The sequence below is a fragment of the Eumetopias jubatus genome, unplaced genomic scaffold (genome assembly GCF_037043125.1).
Source record: "Eumetopias jubatus isolate StellerSeaLion01/CBP00866 unplaced genomic scaffold, mEumJub1_p1.0 scaffold_10, whole genome shotgun sequence".
NCBI lineage: Eukaryota > Metazoa > Chordata > Mammalia > Carnivora > Otariidae > Eumetopias > Eumetopias jubatus.
Window position 1 is genome coordinate 45889977 of NW_028274816.1, and position 22789 is coordinate 45912765.

At 49.0% G+C, this 22789-nt stretch overlaps 1 protein-coding gene across 1 annotated transcript in view; it reads right to left on the bottom strand.

Moving 5' to 3' along the window:
• RHPN2 (rhophilin Rho GTPase binding protein 2) overlaps window positions 1-22789 on the bottom strand; it is a 58715-nt gene that overhangs the window by 7592 nt on the left and 28334 nt on the right. The window contains exons 4-12 of the mRNA XM_028123672.1: window positions 20277-20352; window positions 11879-11956; window positions 11420-11544; window positions 9588-9754; window positions 6893-7080; window positions 6331-6487; window positions 4986-5105; window positions 3229-3423; window positions 733-809 (exon numbers count right to left, since the gene is read on the bottom strand). Of these exons, the coding sequence (XP_027979473.1) occupies window positions 733-809; window positions 3229-3423; window positions 4986-5105; window positions 6331-6487; window positions 6893-7080; window positions 9588-9754; window positions 11420-11544; window positions 11879-11956; window positions 20277-20352 (1183 nt within the window). The remainder of the gene's footprint in view (window positions 1-732; window positions 810-3228; window positions 3424-4985; window positions 5106-6330; window positions 6488-6892; window positions 7081-9587; window positions 9755-11419; window positions 11545-11878; window positions 11957-20276; window positions 20353-22789) is intronic.

Consider the following 22789-nt stretch of genomic DNA (forward strand, 5'->3'; position numbering starts at 1 on the left):
GACTGGAGCCACCCAGGTGCCCCAAGAAAATATTCTTTAAAAAATCATCTTAGGGGTGCCTGAGTGGCTCAGTTGGTTGAGCATTCAACTCTTAATTTGGGCTCAGGTCATGATCTCAGGGTCCTGGGCTCGAGCCCTGCATCAGGCTGTGCACTCGGCACGAGTCTGCTTCTCCCTCTGCCTCTGCTCCTTCCCCTGCTCCCATGCACGCACTCTCTCTCTCTCAAATAAATAAAATCTTGGGGCACCTGGGTGGCTCAGTCGGTTAAGCGTCTGCCTTCAGCTCAGGTCATGATCCCGCTATCCTGGGATGGAGTCCTGCATCGGGCTCCCTGCTCAGCAGGAAGCCTGCTTCTCCCTTTCCCCCTGTGGCTCCCTCTGCTTGTGCTCTCTCACTCTCTCAAATAAATAAATAAAATCTAAATAAATAAATAAATAAATAAATAAATAAATAAATAAATAAAATCTTTCTTAAAAACCATCTTAATATAAAGTCTCTAATTTAAAAAGTCTAATAATATTATTGGGGTGCCGGGTGACTCAGTCAGTTAAGCGTCTGACTCTTCATCTCTCGGCTCAGGTCTTGATCTCAAAGTCATGTGTTGGGCTCCACAATGGGCATGGAGCCTACTTAAAAAAAAAATCTAAAATGATCTAAAAATAGCCTTTTACATACTTGCAACTTATATGAGCTGTCCCCTTGAGTCACTATGAAATAAGCATTCAACATACCAGCTTCTGGAAGAAGTCTGTCACTGTCACCTTGGAGAACTGTGGCAATATAATTTCAACCTCTTGCTCAGTTTTAGCTGGAAAAGAATATTAAAAGGAAAAGCGTAAATGTTTCTGTAACTGAAAGTGATCCTTGAAAACTCAGGTCTGTCTTCTTTCCGAAGGGAAGAGAAGCAGACCTTTCTCCTGGTCTCTTGGCCTTCCTCTTGGTCTACACAAGTAGTACAGAAGATGGACTGCTGGTCAACCCCCTGGCCCAGTGTCACCTGTACCTTCCATCTGAGTACCTACCATGAGCCATACCTTGCTCTGGGGCTGGGACAGAGTAGTGACAATCAGACACATCCCCTGCCTTCAAGAAGCATACATATATTCTAGCAGACTTCCTTTGGCACTCATGAAACCCGACTAAGAAGTCATCTACATTTCAAGTGTGGCTATTACAGGAGGAAGTACTGTGTCTCTCAGCACAAAGTCCTGCGGGAGAGGAGCTTCCTCTTTTCATCATTCACGTGTGAGATGAGGATTTTAGTGGGGTGTCAGTTTGCCAAGTTGTGTCCACTGAGAGCTTAAATCTCCACCATCCTATTCGTGGGAGGCTCAAGCCAACCCTTACCACGAGGCTAGTCAGCTCCTAACACAGGATCCCAGAACAGGCTAAGTATACAGGAAGAACAGTATAAAAAGAAAATCTGAGGAAGAAGCCTGATCCTGCCAAGGTAGAACACAGCCCTCTACTTGCAGGATGGCCCTGTGGCTTCTACAAACTGCCAGACACAGTGTTGGGCTCAAACAGGGTGCCCATCCATTCCCAGAGTGGCACCATCAGCCCTGGACAGCCTCGCCAGGAGCCCCGTTCCCCTCCTCCCTCCATGGAAATCATATCTCTACTTCCTGGCCACAGAGCACACTGTGTGGACAAAGGGGCCAAGGAGGTGCCAGTGTCCATGAAGGAGAATCATGGAGTGCCATTCCTGCCTCCACCTACCAGCCTGGTCACCTGGGGCAAAGAGTCTTGATTTCCCTAAAGCCTGCACTGGCTCATCTCTAAGATGAGGGCAATCCTAGTCCCTCCCTACAGAGTTGGAGGGACAGTTGAATGAGATTCTATCTGTCGTGCTTACTATTGTGCCTGGAAGACCTCAAATGCTCAGTAGATATCCGCCAGCATCACCACAGACAAGCCCAAGGTTCCAGCTTGAGCAGGGCTCTGTTTCTAACAACTGGCCCCTGGAAATTGAGGTGAAACCTCAAGAGACAGGAGAGAGACGTGTAGGAAGTGGGGTGGAAGGAGGTTCCCTTGATTGGGCCACCCCTTCCCCTAACTCCTTAAAAGATCCTAGTCATTCCTTAACTATAAAGTCACCTCTCAGGCCCCCCAACTCCTGCCTCCTGCGGCAGAACCGACAGCCCCCTCCCCAAGGGCAGCAACAACTGTCCCATTCACCTCCATCTTCCTGAACCCCGGATGGTAATTAACATCTTGGAAATGCCTAGGAAGTGCTGGTGGTGCATGATCTCACTGATATGTGGACTCTAAAACAGTCAGGCTCATAGGAGCAGACAGCAGAATGGTGGGGTGACAGTGGGGGTGGGGAATGAGGCAATGTTGGTCGAAGGTACAAAGGTTCAGTTGTGCAAGATGAGCACGTTCTAGAGATCTAACACAGCATGGTGACCACAGTTAACAATACTATATCGCCTACTTGAAATCACCAAGAGGATAGATCTTGAGTGTTCTCACCACACACACGCACACATGATAAACTAGGTTTTGAAGGATTTTCACTGCCAAAGTAAAAATTTTCCCCGCACCCCCTGGCTCCACTCTTTCAGCGGAAAATTTACTTCTCATTTCATAATAATAATAATAAAAAAAAATGTTTGTCCTAAAACAAGAAAGAGGGAAAATGTTGGTGCTGAAGGAAGGAGAGAACAGGAATGAGCAAGCATAGGGGAGGGAAGAAGGAAGCATTTGGCTTTAAAACCTTGGAGCTGGAGGTAAAAGGCCGATACAGCTTCAGAATGCATTCCCAGAGGCATAGGGAATCCGGGGGTGGAGCAGAGCGGAAGCATCTAGGCGAAGGTAGTTTCTGAGGTCTCCTGACTAGAAGTGATGGCTAGAACCCCAGGAAGGTTATGAAACTTTAAGGAAACCATCCAGAGGAGACAAACCAGCGAGAGCAGACCCCCGAGAATGCCAGGAGGGGGTGGGTGGGATTGGGCGAGAACAGTCAGCCAAGGGGGTGCTGAGGGAGGTGGGGACAGAAACAAGGCGGCAGGGGACACCGAGGGGGGCATGTTGAGGGACAGAGGGGGGGTCACATGCTACCACAAGGTCACTGAGGACAAAGACCATAAAGACGCACCTGCACTGAGGGAGCAGAGAGAGAACTCAGGGTCTGCCCAAGCCTTCCCAGAGGAGCGGATCAAGGCTGTGCCCCCAGAGAAACGGGGGCGCCCTCTGCACCCGCCACAGGCTCCCAGGTCACTCACAGATAATGTCGGGAGCCTCGATCAAGTTCAGCAGGTCGTCGTCCTCCCGGTGCTGAGCGTCCTTGAGCTGGGAGCGCCGGTGCGCCGCGGACAGCACGTCCTGCAGCACCTCAATGTTGCGGAGCTTCTTACATAGGCTGGCCTCCCTCACGGACTCTTCGTGATGCACCACAGCTCGGCGCACATGCGACTTGCCTGCCCCCAGAAAGCCGACCCCACATGATACGGTGCCCCCACCAACTGCCATGTGAGTACCTCGGGGAGAGCCCAGGTGCCCCAGGACCAGCCCCGAAGGGTGGACCTTCTCTTTTCCGAACGATCTGCTTGGACAGCCTAAGTCCCTCTTAAATCCATGTGCGATATGATCACTCGAGTCTATACAACATTCGTTCGGCAAATATTTACCAAGTGTTCTGGGCACTAGAGGTGAAGGAACAAACAAAAACTAGCCTCTGTCGTCATGGAGTTTATGTGCTGGTGGTTGAAGACAGATCATTAACAAGCAAAGAAATCAGTAGTGGATCATGGGGTGATAAGATTAGGGAGAGACATAAAGCCGGGCAGGTAGCAGGTCTAGCAAAAGAAGACTGGGAACAGAAAGTTGTTCTTCCATGACGGGTGATCCAGGAAGGCCTTCCTGAAGGTAACTTTTGAGTAGAGCCCTGAAGGAGGCAAGGGGGAAGCTACAAGGATATCTGACAGAAGGGCTCTCCTGAAAGATGGAACAGCAAGTGGGAAGGCCCTGGGCAGGAGTATGCCTGTGTGTCCCAGGGTTACAGGGAGCTTGGGACTGTGGCCGGAGGGAGTGAGGGCTGGAGCGAAAGGCAGGGAATGAGGCCAGAGAGGAGCAGGGGGCAGACATGTCTCCAGCCTTCTGCCTCAACTCCGGGTGGTATGGGAGCCCATTAGGGTGTGAGGACTGATGTGATGTGACCCATGTGAACTGAGAACGAAGGAATGAAGGAAGAAAGAGGAAAGCCAGGGGGACCAGTTATGAGCTGCGTGACCTCTCTGGGCCTCTGTTTCCTTAACTGTGAAATGGGGATCATATTACGCCTATCTCACAGGGCTGTGTGAGATTGAAGGGAGTCAATATGTGGTAAGTAAGCACTGCATCCGTGTGGCTTGGACCAGGGTGGGGGGTGAGAGGTGGTCGGATCTGGGATGCGCTGTCTAGGTAGAGTCAATGGGATCTGCCAATCATGGGTGGGGTGAGAAAGAAGGCTGAAGGCGGGAGGTGAGTCCCGGGTTCCTGGCCTGCACACCTCTAGGCTGGAGTTGCCATCAGTGAGACTGGGAAGTGCGTGTGGCGGTGAGGAGCAGGTTTGGGTAGTAGAGGAATTCAGGCTCGCACATGGGAAGAGAGATTCTGACACCTGGCAGAGACCAAACCAGGACCACGCATCACCAGCTCTTAGAGGTGTGACAGAAGAACATTAACAAATGTGCCCTTCCACGTTTGGATGACCAAGGGCCATGCCCTGGACCACTAGGGGGTGGGAAGATCGTCAAAGCTCTGGCTCCGCTTTGGGAGGCCCAGGGCCTCAGAGAACCTGCGAGAACACAGCCTCAGGAGCCTGTTGAGGCTGCAGACTGTGCCTCACGGTTTCTGATCCAGAGTGGCCAGGATGACCCAGGATGCCCTACTCTCTGGACCCTGCCCTGGGGACCTGTCTGGGGCTGTCTGTGAGCAGGACCAGCTAGCTGGGCATCGAATGGGGCCTGCAGACAGAGGGAGCGGGACAGCCAAGGCATACCCAGCTGTCGGCGCTGGTGACCGTTCTTCAGCGTGGCTAAGGGCGTCAGTCCCTCTGGCATATGGTCGTAAAGCTGGGACAGGCACTTCTCCTGATGATCCTCATCAGCTCCCGGCTTCACTGCAACGAGAGCCACAGGGTAAATCTCTTCTTGTGGACGTGACCACAGACTCTGGAGACAGTGCCTAGGACCCCTCAGAGAGGGCACTTGGGATAACAGGTCTCCTTTCAGCCCCTGGACACACCCCCACCATGCAGCTCACAAGTCTTTGTGCACTTGGGGCCAGGCGAACCCTAGGGGCTCGTGGTTTGGCTCTGAGCCCCCACTCTACCTCCTCCAACTCACCCACCTCATGGAACCTCCCAGCATAGCCCAGCCTCAAGCCTCTGGTGGCCTCTGTGCCTGCACCCACCCTCCCTGGCACGCATCCCCTCTCTAGCCTCACCAAACCTCTCCCTGCCACCGCAACACTTCTGGCCTCCCTTCCAGAGTTCGGCTAGTGTTCTTGCTCTAGCTGTCCTTTTCCTCCTTGTTCAGCTGCAAAAGTGCTCCTTAGACTTCAAGGTCCAACTCAAATGTCACCGCCTCTGAGAAGCCTTCCGTGGCTACACCAAAGGAGTCCAACTGCTGCCCCATGTGTGTTGCCACCACAACTACTGGTTTATGTGACTTGTCCTGTCTACTGTGGGGCGACCTTGTTTAGAGCTCATGACAACAAGAGTCCCACCTGACCTCAAATCAGAGCCAAGACTAGGGTGAGGAGAGCAAGACACTCACCTAGGGCTGAAAATTTAAGAGGGCACCACCAAACACTCAGCAGTCAGGATACAGGATAGTTTAATACAATTGTCTAAATACCAAAATGTATGCTAAAAAAAAAATGCATGATGAACATCAAAATTCCTCTTTGCTTCAGGCTCTGAGGTGGGTCAGCACAACCTTGTTACTGATTTGCAGTCTTATTTAAAATTTGGATCACCGTGGATTTTTTTCACATTAGCTCTGATTCATTTAAAATATCACATCCAAAGGTTATCTTGAATACTGAGTTTGGGGGCATCCCCTTAGATTCGGTGCCTAGGTGAGTGCCTCACGAGCGCTAGCCCTGGTCCAAGCCGTGGTCTCAATGCCGGGGCGGGGGGAGGGGAGGAAGTCATCTCCTTGGAGATGTCTGCTCCATCCCAGGCAGAATTACACTCCCCCTCATCCTCCATAGCAGGAACGGAGAACCCCTAAATCCTGGGAGCATCTCCAGGGCAGACAGACAGCTGTCACTCAGCTCAGAATGTTCTGGAAGCACAACCCTGACCAAAGCCCCAGAGTCTCCAAGCCCACAAGCCTTACACTGGTGGTCGATGAGAAGGGTGGCCACAAAGTAGTGGGCCAGGGCTCCGTAGTGGTGGGCTTTCACGCAGGCCAAGCTGGCCCAGGAGTAGGGGATGTTCTCCTTCACCGGTGCCTGGCTCATGGCCGTGTGCAGCTGCCGATAGACCTCCCCCACCTGCAACAGAAGGAACGCTGGGGAGGGGGAGCCTGGCCCGGGGATGCTCACGCACCCAGGCTGCAGAAAAAGAGCCCTTTCTTCTATGGAGCAGCCCTGCTGGCGGCCGCTCCACAATCTGGGAGCAGCTCCAAGGCTTCCTAGTTCTTTCAGCATCAGAGTTCACAGCAAGAGTAGGCAACAGTCATGATGCTGGGTTTTCGGCCTAAGCTGCAGATGGAATCAGTGATCCGTATCGGAAACGCCACAGCTTGCCAAGAAAACGCAAGCTCACACTCGGTCCAGAGCAGGCATGCTGCCCAGGTCACGGGCAAGATGCCGTGGGAAGCCGCTGCTGCTTCCAGGGGGCCCACATCGACACATCCCGCCCACCCCCCAAAAGTCACGGGACCTGGGAGGGCTCACCTTGGCAGCCTCCTGAGCCACCTTCACCAGCATGAAGAACTCGTTCCGGATCCCAGGAAGGCAGATTTTCTCAAATACATTTTCTTGGGCTTGTGCAAGCATCATTTTGACCAGCACGCTGAGCATGGCAGGACTCATGTCGTAACTTGGAGTATGAGTGAACGTCTCCTTCAGGTGATTTAAAACCCCTACAATTGGAAATTTTTTTGCACATTAGTGGGGGGTCATATCGATTTCACCATACTGTTCAAAAGCACAGAGATGGAGAGACGCAAAAATTAAGAACGTGTTCTGGAACGTTGTGAAAAATCTGATTCTCAGTTACCGTAAGATCCAGCAATTCCCTTCCTAGGTATACACCCTGAAGAATTGAAAGCAGACAGAAACCGATGGAAATCGATACTCATACACCCACATTCACGACAGCATTAGTCATAACAGCCCAAATGTCCATCAACGTGTGGTTAAACAATGTGGTGTATACATACAACGGAATAATTTTTCAGCCTTAAAAAGGAAGGAGAGTCTGACACATGCTACAACATGGATGCAGACATTACGCAAAGTGAAATAAGCCAGTCATGTGGGCAAATATTCTGATCTATGAGACAAGGTATCTGAAAGAGTCAAATTCAGGGAGACAAAAAAGTAGCATAGTGGTTGCCAGGGGCAGGGGGCAGGAAGGAATAGTGTTTAATGGGTACAGAGTTTCAGTTTGAAGATTATATTTATTTGAGAGGGAGAGAAAGAGAGAGCACGAGCGTGCATAGGCAGGGGGAGGGGCAGAGGGACAGAGAATCTCAAGCAGACTCCACACTGAGCACGGAGCCTGACACGGGACTCGATCCCACGACCCTGAGAACAGGACCTGACCCGAAACCAAAGGTCGGACGCTGAAGTCGGACGCTGAACCCACTGCACCCCCCAGAGTTTCAGTCCAGGCAGATGACAAAGTTCTGGTGATAAGAGAGTTGCCCGACCACGTGAATGTACTTAATGCCAATGAACTGAACACTCGAATAGGTTACAAACGGTCATTTTCTTTTGTGCATCTTAACAAAAACAAAAACAAAAAAATCAAGATTCTTTTCTAAAACACTTCCATCTGTATCAAGTGAGGAAACCAGCCTGCTCCCTGTTTACTCCTGTCTCACCTGGGCCAACTGTGAGGCATCCCATACATGACCTGGCATTTAATGGAGGTGAAAGCAGAAAGCAGACAGGCTGACGGCGGAAGGGCTCTCCGCGGGACACGCTCCCACTTAACACCTGGGTCATGATGAAATTCAGGGCTTTTCCCCAGGACCTCAGGAAAGACCAACCCAGCTACTCCAATGGAAATTTTCCTGCTGTGGCCCTTAGCTGACTTTTTTATATGTTAGAAAATTAACTGTCACAGTGCTGACTGACAATCAACCAGAGGCTGAAATAAAATCTCTGAGATGAATCCCATCTGACTGGTTCCTCTGGTTTTGTTGCAAAGCCTACACTGCCCCATGGACAGATGGCAGAAGCTGCGGGCTATCTGCTCCTTTCTGGGGTTTGCTCCCGCTCTGTTCTTAAGCTTCATGTTGTCTATGTTGCTGTCATCCTAGAGATGGGTCACCAAGCATGACTGCTTTAGGTTCCTCAGAAAGAAAATGAGCCCAGGAAAGGATGTACGGTAAAAGAAATCCACTCCCACACGGGATCTTAGCATGTTGTTTTATCCCAAGGGATTTTTTTTTTTTTTTTTAAGATTTTATTTATTTACTTGTCAGAGAGAGCACAAGCAGGGGGAGTGGCAGGCAGAGGGAGAAGCAGGTCCTCCGCTGAGCAGGGAGCCCAGTGTGGGGCTCGATCTCAGGACTCTTAACCGACTGAGACCCCTTGGGCGTCCCCCAAGGGATCAGTCATTTTAACATAAGCTATTTCACAATCAGCCAAAATGACAAATCTCCGGTTCTTCACGGCCTTGCAAAGTGAGACACCCCAAACATCCCCTGCTGGGAGTAACTCCCCAAAGCAGAGTGATGAGGACCAGCACAGAAGGGAACCTGGCGTGCAGCCCGCTCAGGGGATCATGCTGTGGTCTGTGCCGTGTGGCTGCCTTCTCCCACCATTCCCAGTGGCAAGTCGGCCAGCCACAGGCCCTGCTGGAGAGCAATGCAGGACCCTCAGACACCCCCGAGCCAGACCCACCCACTACACCCAGCCTGGCGACCTCCAGTCCTCTATAGGTTGATGCTAAGTGTCACTTGACAGAGGGCTTGGAGGAGAGCCTCAGGCAGGCAAGCTTTCCACAATGAGCACAATATAAACGCAGGATAGTAACATGTAGTGATGAACCAGGCCTGGTGAAAGAGAAAAGAAAGAGCCTACATTTGCACTCTTTGAGAAAAACGTATTCCCCTTCTCCAATACAGTGTTCAAAGGAACAATTCATTCACTGCCATCCCTGGGGCCACTCATTCGGAAAAGATTAATTGTTAACCACGGGGTTCGCTGTGTCCATGGGCCATTAGGGCTTGAGCCGTTAAGCAATTCTCTCGGTGGGAAGGTACACCAGCCCTAGAAACCCGCCTGGCCCTTACAGGCCTGGGAACCCAAGCATGGGCCTGGGGAAAGCCCATGGACCCTCTTCCGCTGCAGAACCCCGTGCCCTGCCCCCCAGTGGGGCCAGGACACTATCCCGACAGCCTTCCTGGAGACACACCTGCGGCTCTCTGAAAGGCGTCCACCGCGCCTTCCAGCCCAGCCTGGGTCCGCCGATTGCATCGGGTCCCAATCTGAGTGTAGAGGGCTCCGATGTTAAACAGAATGCTGGCCTTCTCCAGTAGCAAGTTCTGCTGGCTCACCGGAACCCCGGTGAGCGAGTCATACCTAGTTAAAAGAAATAGGTTTTGAGAACATGAACTATTTGGCTGGTGAAGGCCGCTTTGGGGTGAAAGCGGACAAAATTTACTTCTTGAATAAAATACAAAGATGCACATGCAATGAAGCTTTCATTTCCAAGCAAGCCAATGGGCTGATCACACTAAATAAAGATACCCACAATTTCACACAAAAGGAAGGCTTCTCAACCAACATGTCCTTCCAAAAGTGCATGGACAAAGAAACTGCAACACAACCATACAGTGGAATATCATTTAGCAATAAAAAGAAATGGGTTATAGAGCCGTGAGAAGACATGCAGGAAACTTAAATGCATATTTCTCAGTGAAAGAAGCCACTCCGAAAAAGGCTACGTACTTTATGATTCCAACTATCTGGCATTCTGGAAAAGGCAAAACAGTGGAGACAAAAAGAATCAGTAGATGCCAGGGTTGAGGGGAGGAGGAGGGAGAGAGAGGTGGAGAAAAGGGTTGTAGGGCAGTGAAACTACTCTGTGTGATCCTGTAACATGGAAACGTGTCCTTACACATGGTCAAAACCCATCAATGACTACCACCAAGAGTGAACGCCAATGTAAACTATGGACTTTGGGTGATAATGTGTGGGGGTAGGGGATATATGGGAAATCTCTCAATTTTGCTGTGAACCTAAAACTGTTCTAAAAATTAAGGTGTATTAAAAATGTGTTCTCTTGGGGCGTCTGGGTGGCTCAGTCGGTTAAATGTCTCACTCGTGATTTCAGCTCAGGTCATGATCTTGGGGTTGTGAGATTGAGCCCTAAGTCGGGCTCCATGCTAGGTGTGGAGCCTACTTAAGATTCTCTTTCTCTCTCTGCCACCCACCCCACTCTCCCACTCCAAAAATACGTGTGTGTGTGTGTGTGTGTGTGTATGTCTTCTCCTAAAGGAAACATAGCAATTACGAACCCCTCGTAATTCTTCCTCAAGTCTAAAAGACTCAGGATTTGTTTTAAAGTTCACCCATCAACCAGGAGGTAGACGTGGAGATTCTTCCTAATTCAACACTAAGGAGAAATCACCTTTACCCTTTCGCTCCGAGTAGGCAGCTAAGGCATCTTTAGCAAAAGTCAAGTGCCTATGTTGGCCAAAGCCAAGCATCTGTAGCCACCAGCGGTGGTGAATGTCACTCCGAATATGCCCCTTTCCCCCATGCTAAGTACCCTCAGGGAAGAGGTACCGCATCTCCAAAGTATTTAAACAGCACTAACCTTCGAAAATATCAACTCTGGAGAAGAATCAAATGCCCCGCTTAGGTTTTTAAGAGCTGATCTATTTCTGTTTGCTGCCTTTGTCGTTAGGACAAAACCCGACTCCCACCCCCTGTCCCATCTGGAACAAGAATCTTGCTTCTTGTTAGTTCTACCTCGGAGCCCCCGTGTTTCCCCAACAATAAAATGAGCACACACACAACACACAAAGCCTCTTCTCCTCGGCTCACTTGCTTGGAGAAGCAAGAAGCCACGGTCTGTTGGCGCCTTCTCCCCTTGGATCCCCTTCATACATAAACACCCCTTGATCTATGTGTCTCCAGGCTCTCCTGTAGAAATGGGACCGCTTGAAAGAGGGGGCGGGGTTGCAGAGGAGCCCCAGGGTGCCGAAGGGGAGGGCAGCAGCGGGGGCCTCGAGCACCTACCATGTAAACAAGATCCCCATCTGTCGGGTGGGCGGGAAGAACCGGTTCTCCACAAATCCCAGCTGGATGAAGTAGCTCATAAGCAGTTCAACCCCGGCCTCATCTCGGCTGGGTGTCCGGCAAGCCTGGAGGGAAAGGAACCATGGAAGATGGGGGGGGTGGGGAGTAGGTGAGGATGCAGCTCACGGCCAGCCCAGATGTCACACCTGCTATGTCTGTAGAGCCTGGGCCCCCGCTGCTGCTACCCTGAGCACTAGGAGGGGTGGAGAGGGCTGGGGTAGGCTCAGGAGTCCCTGAATCCAGCCTCAGATGTGCCAGGGGGCGCATCTGTTCCCTGCTGTGGCCAGGCTGAACAGAGGGTTCTGAAAGCACCTCCCCATCGCCTCCAACCACCCTCCATGGCAGCCACCCTCCCCTCCCTCCCCTCCCCTCCCCTGCCCACCACACACAACACCGCACCTGTCTGAGATCCATCAAATCAGCTATCTCGTCTTCATACAGGCAGCTGTCCTCACTGTAATGTTCCAGGATGAAATCCTGTAAGAAAAAGGACATGAGAGGCGTGCCTGGGTGGCTCAGTCGGTTAAGCGGCTGCCTTCGGCTCAGGTCATGATCCCAGGGTCCTGGGATCGAGCCCCGCATCGGGCTCCCTGCTCGGCGGGGAGCCTGCTTCTCCCTCTCCCTCTGCCTGCCTCTCTGCCTACTTGCTCTCTCTCTGTATCTCTCTGCCAAATAAATAAATACAATCTTTAAAAAAAAAAAAAAAAAAAGGACATGAGATCCTGTAAGGTGTCACTGCAAACCATAAACAGGTAAAACAGGAATGTCTAATGTGCCCCCCTCCCCCCGCTTAAAAAAACATGTAGAGTTCATACAACCAGGAGATTATATGCTACGGTGATTTTCTGGATGGTGGGATTTATTTTCTGAGCTGCATGTATATTTAAAAACGTTCCTTTCGTTGCTTCAGTAAAAAGGAAAAGTTGAAGTTTTTTTTATTTTAAAATGTCTTTGTGGGGGCGCCTGGCTGGCTCGGATGGTAGAGCACATGACTCTTGATCTCAGGGTCATGAGTTCAAGCCCCACGTTGGGCATGGAGCCTACTTTAAAAAAATAAATAAAATATAATGTCTTTGCATCACATTCAAATGACTGTGTAAGTGACAATACGTTGAATAATTGTGGCAAACATCCCAGACACTCAGGAGCTCTGATGTCCATCCTGTGGGCCGCCTTCAGTACCTGGGCACAGGGCCTTCCTAGCAAAGGAAACTACCCTCAGGGACTGCGAGAGGAACCTTTGTGAGAGCAGCTTTGGGCACTTCCACAAATGAAGCACCCGGATCAGACCCCCTAACCGGGTCCCCAGTCCAGCGTTCGATGACGACTCTGTGAGTTCATTCAGGCATATGGCACACACAGATGCGCACCTGCTATGTCCAGGCACTGTTCGTAAGGCCTGGGCTCCATCAGTGAACAAAACAAAGACTTTTCTACAGCTTCTATTCTCACAAGGGAGCACAGACAATAAATGACAGGCATAACAAATAAGTAAATTAGGGATGCCTGGGTGGCTCAGTCGGTTAAGCGTCTGCCTTTGGCTCAGGTTATGATCCCAGAGTCCTGGGATCAAGTCCCCCATCAGGCTCCTTGCTCAATGGGGAGCCTGCTTCTTCCTCTCCCTCTGCCCTCTCCCCCCGCTCATGCTCGGTCTCTCAAATAAAAAAAAACTTAAAAAAAAAACCCAAATAAATAAGTAAATTATATTATATATTAGAAGATGGCAAGTATGATGGGGAACAAACAAAAATAAAAATAGCATAAAAGGCATCGAGAGTGGCTTCTTGCATAGCATCTGCCCTAAGTGCTGGCTCTCCCTGACTACCAGAAAGTGGAGGAAAGACATGTTCAACTGTGTTTTCTCAGGTGTCTGCATAGATTCTCATTGCACACTTTCTACACTAAAGCCCCTTCCGTTTTTTGTATGTTCCGTGCATACACACACACACACACACACACACACACACTCACACATCCTTGTCTTATAAAAATGGGGTTCTTTTGGGAATGAATATACACATCTGCTGTGCTTTTCTTTTTAAACTGGCAATGCAGCAAATATTGGCATACGCCATATGACTTTAAAAAAATTTTTTTAAAGATTTATTTTAGAGAAAGAGCATATACACACAGGGAGGGGAAGGTGCAGAGGGAGAGGGAGAGAATCTCCAGCAGACTCAGCACTGGGTGCAGAGCCCGACTCGGGGCTCAATACCACCACCTGAGCCAAAATCAAGAGTTGGACGCTTAACCGACTGAGCCACCCAGCCGCCCCTCCATAACACGACTTTTAATGATTATGTAATCCTCTGATGTAATGTGTGTACAACTCATTTATTAAACAAATAAATCGAGCACCTACTATGTGCTAGCCAATATATATCATGATAATCTTTGTTTGAAGATTTTATTTATTTGATAGAGAGAGACATAGCGAGAGAGGGAATACAAGTAGAGGGAGTGGGAGAGGAAGAAGCAGGCTTCCCCCCCCTCGCCCCGAGCAGGGAGCCCGAAGCGGGGCTCGATCCCATGACCCTGGGATCATGACCTGAGCCGAAGGCAGATGCTTAATGAATGAGCCACCAAGGCGCCCCTATATCATGATATTCTTAACCTCATCTTGTTAGACATTTAAGTCACTTGTATGTTTTCTGTGATTAGAGATTATACCATGATAGTCATACGCAAGCACACCTCTGATTAGCTCCTCAGCATAAACTCTGAGATGCTTTGCTGGGTCCAAGAATATGCAGAGGCTCCTTCTGTTTTTCAATTTGGTCATTTTACCCAATTTTTCCTTTCATTTTATGATGTTGTCACAGATTTTCTTTACGACTTAAAGTGCTGATGTTTGGAATCAGCTCCTCTACTAATACAAATATTTGTAAAATTTGAAATGATCTTCCACTAGAATTATGTTATTAGTGATGTTAATAAAGGTGAGAATGATCTGGAGGACAAAGTTCATCTAGGGTTTCTCCGATGATATCCCTGAAAGCAGTGTTAGGGGTCACCACTCAGTTGATGCTCAGGGATGAGAGAAACTGCATCCTTTTCAGGACAGCACATTGTTCTGTCAACTTCTGCTGTGGACACTGGCAAAAATTTTCTTAAAATTAGGAGACAAGTTACACTTAAGGTAAGTTTAAAAAAAACCTTTATGTTAATCTCATAAAAGTCAAAGAGAATTTTAGTAAATTCTAAATGCATTCCTAAGCTAGATTAAACATAAATGTTTAAATATTAAATATGTTATCATACTAAATAGTAGGATAAAAAATGTCTAGCTGAAACCCACTGTAAACATCAGGGATAAGACAAGGATTACATAACATCTATTATATGGCACATTTTGAAGTTCTCTAGCCAACAAATTAAGACAAATATTAGAAAGGAATAAACAAAGATAATATAATTTTTTTTGCAAAATAATGGCACATTTACAAAACCTAGAGCACGCCAACTGAAAAACTACTAAAATAATAGGAATTCAGTGAAATGGCCACAAAATTAATAGATATAAATCAGTAGTCTTCCCCCTTTTTTTTTTTAAAGATTTTATTTATTTGACAGAGAAGACACAGCGAGAGAGGGAACACAAGCAAGGCGAGTGGAGAGGGAGAAGCAGGCTTCCCGCCGAGCAAGGAGCCCGATGCGGGGCTCGATCCCAGGACCCTGGGATCATGACCTGAGCCAAAGGCAGACACTTAACGCCTGGGCCATCCAGGCGCCCCAATAGTTCTTCCCTTCTTACATAAGCCATAACCAGTTAGAAAAATATAACTGGGAAACAATAACTTCCCAATTGCACCATCTCAACAAAAGTGCAATATTCCCAGGGATAAAATTAACTGAATTCACTAAGCAGTTAAGTATTAAGCTTTACTGAAAGACATAAATTATTTCATTCTTTCATGTATTCATTAAGGCATTTTTTTAAAATTTCCACTATAGTCAACATACAGTGTTGTATTAGTTTCATTTGTACGGTATAGTGATTCAACAACTCTACACATTACTCAGTGCTCATCATGGTAAGTGTGCTCTTAATCCCCATCACCTGTTTCGCCCCCACCCCCAACCTCCCCTCTGGGAACCAGAAGTTTGTTATCTATGGTTAAGAGTCTGGTATTTCGCTTGTCTCTTTTTTCTTTTCTTTTTCTTTTTTTTGTTTTCTTTCTTAATTCCACTTATGAGTGAAATCATATGGTATTTGTGTTTCTCTGATTGACTTATCTCATTTAGCATTATAGTCGCCAAATCCACCCAGGTGTTACAAATGGGAAGCATTAAGTCTTTTTTTTTTTTTAATAAGACAGACACAGTCCCTGCCCCGCATAAAACTTGCTATTTGTTGACATATCAACAATTAGAAACATGTTCATAGATGAAAACATGCAATATGGTAAAGATACAATTTTGTCCTACATAAGCTATGAATCTAATGAAATTTCCATCAAAACCCAAAAGTACTATTTTGGGAAAACTTGACAAAATATGGAAGTAAAAATGTGGGGGAAAAGCCAAGAACATTTGGAAAAGCATGGTCATAAAGGAGCCTTGCCCTAATGTGCTACTAAAACACATAGGGATTAATGAAGGGGAGTAAGTCGGAGGGGGAGACGACCCATGAGAGACGATGGACTCTGAAAAACAAACTGAGGGTTCTGGAGGGGAGGGGGGTGGGGGGATGGGTTAGCCCGGTGATGGGTATTAAAGAGGGCACATTCTGCGTGGAGCACTGGGTGTTATGCACAAACAATGAATCATGGAACACTACATCAAAAACTAATGATGTAATGTATGGTGATTAACATAACAATAAAAATTATTTAAAAAAATAAAACACATAGGGATTAAACCGTGACCAATGGATAGGCAACGAAACCAGGCACGGATCAGAAACAGATGGAAGTAGACTCGAGAATCAGGTGTCTTAACAAAAGCCAGCATTCTAAAGAAGTGGGAAAGGCTAGAGCACCCAGCAGGTCCAGACAGGAAGAAGGTGGCACCCACAGACACGGCATGCCCGATGTGAATTTAAGGAAAGGACTAATACAGTGGTGTGGTCAGGGTTAAGGGAAACCACAGAGATGGTGCAGAACCTTCGGGGCCATTAGGACCCCAGAGCTAAAGGGTCAAAAAGGAGAAGGAACTTTGAAAACGCGGAGAGATGGCTACCTGAGGTAGGCACCCAAAGTCACCAGGCCCTCCCCTCCAGGAATACAAAAGGAAGCCAGCTGAGCAGACTGGAGAATAAATGTCCCTGTCCTCCTAGCTCCTCCAGCCTGTTGTGGCCTCCCTGGCACAGAGCAGGATGGACGAGGGTAGATGCGGGGGATGGGGGGAGGCAGTCACAGAGGGAAACGGACACCATCAGCACCACAGATGGCTCCTTTACATAGAGTTCAGGCGAAACTGGCTACCCATTTGGTGAAAATAAAAGATTATAGCCCTATACCTCATATTTTACCCCCAAAACGAATGCCAGATAGATTAAAGATCTGATGCAAAAACATTTGAAACAAGACAGTTGGGAGAAATAATAGCAAAATATTTATGCCATCTTGGCATGCACGGTGCCTTTCTGAACATTGAGGCAGAACTGTAAAGGGAGGGACTAGTAAATTCAACAACATAAAATCTTAGTGGCAAAAATAGATATATTATACTTTTGAAACTGGTTATTGCTTGTATAACAAGTTAAATTAAGGAGAGAATGTACTGAGAGAAATATCTGCAATATATATAACCAAGGAACCAAGGCAAAAATAGATATATTATACTTTTGAAACTGGTTATTGCTTGTATAACAAGTTAAATTAAGGAGAGAATGTACTGAGAGAAATATCTGCAATATATATAACCAAGGAACCAAGGAACCAATATCCTTCACATGTAAAAGAACTCTTATAAGAAATAACAGCAAAACCGTGGAAAAGCAGATGAAGGGCAGAAACAGTCATTCTGAAATCAAGCAAAAGCAGTAAAGGGCAAAGAAACATACACAAGAATGTATCCAACTCTAGTACTGATCAGAGAAATGCAAACCGTAATGTTATTAGTTTGCCTGATTTCACAAAAATCAAAAAGATCCCATAAAAAAGTCCAAATGGTGAATGACAGCCAGCATAACATAAGGTGCAGGAAGACAGGCGGTCACACACAGCGGGTAGGAATGAAGGCAGGACCCCTTCTGGTGGGTAAGTAGGTCATACATATCTCCCACCTACCAAATCCACATCTAGAAATTTATCCAAAGAGAACACTCGGTGAAGTGTGCAGATGCTCAGTGGTGGGCCACGGACGACAACAAGCATTGGGAAGCTGCCGAAAGAACGAGATTAACAGCTACCCTGTTCGGCACCTACCGCCAGCAGATACCACTCAAGCGCTAACAGAGGGCAGGGGATGAGTTACACAACCTCATGAGTCAGGTCCTGATTAGAGGAAGAGCCCCAGTGTCAAAAGATTAAGTGCTGAGCAGGTTACTGAGCTCAGGAGGGATGGGTGGTGGGGCTGGGAGGGATCTTTCCACGTGTTGGTATTTTTCCGAATGTTTTACAATCTTATTCTTAATCAAAATAAATAAATAAATAAAGCTGTCTTTGAAGGCCAAAAAATAAAAAACCTACCCAACCAACTTGAATTCTCTGGAAAGGGAATTTATTTTGATGGTGCCTTTTTTTTGAAAAGATGTGAGAGAGAGAGAGAGAGAGAGAGAGAGAGAATGTGGGAAAGAATGGAGGGGGCGGGGAGCAGACTCCCTGCTGAGCAGGGAGCACAAAGCAGGGCTCGATCCCAGGACCCCGAGATCATGACCTGAGCTGAAGGCAGACGCTTAACTGACTGAGCCACCCAGGCGCCCCTTGATGGTACCTTTTAATGAAAAAGCACAGCGTGAAGCTTTACTGACCACAAAGTGTCACACGGATGCACAGGGAGGCGCTAGACAAGCCGCACTTGGAGCTGTCCTCACTAAGCTGGCCGAGTTCTCTGGAGCACCTGCCTGGGACTCTCCAGCACACAACGTGGGAAGGAGAAAACAGAACGTCTCCAGATGTTCTCATTTTTGTATGACTGACATTTGAAGAGTCCCTTTTAGGCTAAAATGACATGGTTGGAAGCCTCAGCTGAACAGCACTTGGCCGTGCCCGCAACATGTGATTTTTTTTTTTTTTCCGCTGAGTTTAATGTGGAATCCAGCACATGACACGTTTGGATCCTTACAGATGCTCATGAAATCTCCAAGCTGCTCCAAGTCTCCCTCTAACACGCATGCACTCTTGCAGCCCTGGCACCAAGCAACAAACGGAATCGTAAAGAAACCACTCCACAGGGGCGCCCAGCTGGCTCACAGTTGGTTAAGCGTCTGCCTTTGGCTCAGGTCATGATCTCGGGGTCCTGGGATTGAGCCCCGTGTTGGGCTCCCTGCTCAGCGGGGAGTCTGCCTCTCCCTCAGCCTGCTGCTCCCCCTACTCGTGCTCTCTCTCTGACAAATAAAATCTTAAAAAAAAAAAAAGAAAAGAAAAGAAAAAGAAACCACTCTACAAAAGCCCCTAAAGACGTTTCCACATACGCAAGGACTGTCTTGAGTCTCATAGACATCTGTAAGTTCAGGCAGCCTGGAAATAATCAGCACAAAGCTTGCAGCTCCTGGGTTGTTTTCTACCCAGAAAATCAAATCTCATGTAATCCCGAGTCCTGTGACACTATCAATGTCCCTTCTCAAACTCAAAAAAAAACCCCAAATTGACAGGGACCAGGACCTGGATGTAAACAAGGCAGCAGTCAAAAAGGCCCCGAGTGAAAGAGCTTCGGTCAACAGACTTACAGTCTCTACTCCAGATGGAGGTCAAGTGTAGCAGCTTTGAAAGTACGAACCGATTCCTTTTAAAAGGACTGATTTTATAGTGCCCAACCTGCATAGGGTAATTTTTTTCTTCTCTAAACGAAAAGTAGTCCAAGATGAGTCAACTGACAGGGTTGCTATGCAAAGAAACCTAATACTTGGAAGGAAGCATTTTTCATGACCCTGGGGTTCCACGCCTGCGCTGGGGGGCTCAGAGTCCAGCGCTACCTCCCACCCCACGTCCCCTTTCTCCTCCTAAATGGATGTTGGAGGTGATTTGTTAAAACTCAGAATGACGGGGCTGGGGAGAGGTGGAAGGGGAGGGCATCCCAGGCACAGGGAGACCTCTCCTGGCCCTGGAGCGGGGGTGAGGTCTCTCTGGGGCCCTGCACCAAAGCACCTGTTCCAATTCCCACCTGAACCCCCCACTGAACTACAGGCCTAGAATGCAGCGCCTGTGACATCGTCAGCATCCAGCCTACAGGCACAGGTGGGCCTACAGGTAGCAGCTGCTTACCAGGGACCCCCACAGTTAAGGAGGCCAGATACTGTAAAAAGCTGTTATTTGAGGGACACCTGGGTGGCTCAGCCGGTTAAGTGTCTGCCTTTGCCTCAGGTCATGATCCCAGGGTCCTGGGATCGAGCCCCGCATCAGGCTCCCTGCTCGGCAGGGAGTCTGCCTCTCCCTCTGCCTCTGACCCACACCCCTGCTCATGCTCTCGCTCATGCTTGCTCTCTTCTCTCTCAAATAAATAAATGAAATCTTAAAAAAAAAAAAAAGCTGTTATTTTTTTATTTTTATTTATTTATTTTTAAGATTTCATTTATTTATTTGAAATCAACTAACACTCGGCCCACTGAGCCTAAGGCCACTTGCAAGGGACACACAATTCCTAGTTTGTCTTTTTAAACAGTGAGTCTAGTGTCCATTGCTTTGAGATTTACCTTGAGAACGACAGAGAAGTCAACATCCTTGGTTTCCTTCAGGCCAAGCGGAATCAGCGGGACCGTAAATGCCTCCCTATAAGGAATACCGCAAGGTAATGAACATCAGGATCCCGGCCACTCTGCGCCCAGCAGCCCAGCTCAGGGCCCCCCGACCTCCAGACCCCAGTCCCACAAACTCTACTTCATGTTCCATAAAGAGGACTCTGGTTATGTGCCTGTCTCTGTTCTAAGCCCAATCCTAGCACCCTGTGACTTCTGGACTATGCAGCCTAACACATGAGGGCCTACCACCTTGACCTAGGTCCCGATCTCCACCCTTCTTTGAGTAACTATGCTGAGGACTTCCTGTGCCCCAGGGTCTGGGCCTGGGGTGTGCACTGCTCCCCGACCTGGGCACACCCACCCTGCCAGTGGACCTCCTTCATCAGCGCCCATCCCCCACCCTCCTCCCCCATTCCTCACCAGGGCAGGTCCTACCTCTCCTGCGGCCCTCCAATCCTGGGCTCTCAGGGCCCTCCTCTGATGGGGTGTATCCCCCTCTGTGTCCCATCACCTGCACGGGGAAGGCCTTGAGGGCCAGGGCCCCTTTGGACACCTAAATGCACCTAGCTCCACCCGTCATGCCCTGGCCGGCTACTTGCTCCCCACGTGGCTCCCCCCCAACCAACTGACCACTCAATTCCCCCACAGGTCACCCTGGAAGTATGCCCTGAGCCTACATTCTTAGGGACAGGGGCAGGGCCAACAGGGAGTAAAGGGGGCTCGGACTATGTTTTGCAAACAGAGATTTAGCTCCCTGACCTGTAACAGGAGACCTCCTGGGGCCGCTCAGCCCAGCTGGGGAGAAGGCCAGGAATGCTGAGCAGGGTGGCTGGACAATGCAGCTGTAAGCTGAAACTGTCTCTGTGGCCAAGAGAAAACCACGGGCTGCGCTAAAAGCAGGCGAGCTCCAACCGTGGGGGTGCGTGGCTTCCCCAAAGCCTGCAGGGAAAGCTGGACCCTACTGGAAGGGGGAGAGCATGGACCATGCCTCTCTCCTCTGGGCCCCCCAGCACCCTCCTGCCCTCATCCCACTGGGGCTGCAGACAAGGCCTGTTCTCCCCGGGACTGTGGAGAGCAGCCAGGGCACCCCAGCCCCAACCTTGCACTAACGTGAACTCCCTCCATGACCTCCAGCCTCGTGTTTTCTCATCTGCCCAGCCAGACCGTTTCTTCTTGGCCTGCCTCGCAGGAATGTTTAAAGATCAACTGTGCTTAAAAAGAAACAATCTGCTTTGAAAACAGGAAGGGGGCGGAGGCGACCCCAAGGAGTCATTATGAACCTGCACATCTCTCTCCCCACTCTTCCCGATGGCACAGGGGACTGACTGCCCGGCCACCGAGAGCCACTCTGTAATCGCAGAGGAGCATTCGTGCCTGTCTCTGCAGGCTGCCCTCACGACGGACCTCCCCGCACTCCAGGGCGGCAAGTGGGAATATGAAACATCCTCCATTCACCAGCAAAGTTGGGCCCTGCCTCGCTTACTCAAAGAACTTCGACCTTTGGGCAGGACGCTAGAATTTAATACCACAGCGGATATTTGGGGTTCTGATTAGGTGTTCAGAACCACACTGGGAGCCCAAAGGTGAGCGAGCCAGGACACATTGATGTCACAGAAGGAAGAGCAGAGGTTTCATACACTAACGCTTTCCCTCAGGCCTTAAAAAACACCCACGCGCCACACAGAGACTTGGAGACGATCAGGAAAAGCACACTCCAGAGGTGACTCAGGGTTCCCAAACGTCATCCTTTTGTGAATCCACAGGACTGTTTACTGACTGAGTCTCCCCTGGCACTCACGTACCTTTTGAGAAGGCTCACTTCCCCACACAGAGCTTCTCAAAGTTATTTCTCCGTAAAGATGGACTTGTCTTTCAAAGGTAGCTCACCCTGGGGAGGCTTTCTGAGCTTTTCTGAAGGCCCCGCCTCAATACCGTGCCTCCCACAAACACTCCCTAGGGGAGGCTTCTGAATTACGACATTTGTCTCTCAAAGATTTACTGGGGCACGTTTCTGAAGTGTCTCCTCAGGAAACTCGCATGGGTCCCCTTAATATTTGATGTAAATGATCCCTGACGAGCAGTTTATGTGTTTTGGCGTCCTATCCAGAATTCTGGATGACCCAGTCAGGCCCTGTGCATGGTGATGAGGCTGATAGGAAGAAGGGAGGGCAATGTGGGCCCCCACCTGGCAGGCTGGCTCTCCAATCCAACCACAAGGGTGCGTGCAGGGCATCTTTATGATACAGCCATGTGAGAGATGCCGTCTCTTCACCTGGACCCAGTCACGCAGCTCTTCCCTAAAACTATGTCGCAAGGGTCCGAGGACAATTGGATACCTTTTTGTCCAACTCCCCAGGTATTTCCAACAAACGTCATCTGTTCATCCCTTGACTCTTGCACCATGCTCAATCCTCAACCTGACAATCCCTCTCTTCCCAAAGCGGGGTTGGCCACATCCTCAGGTCTAT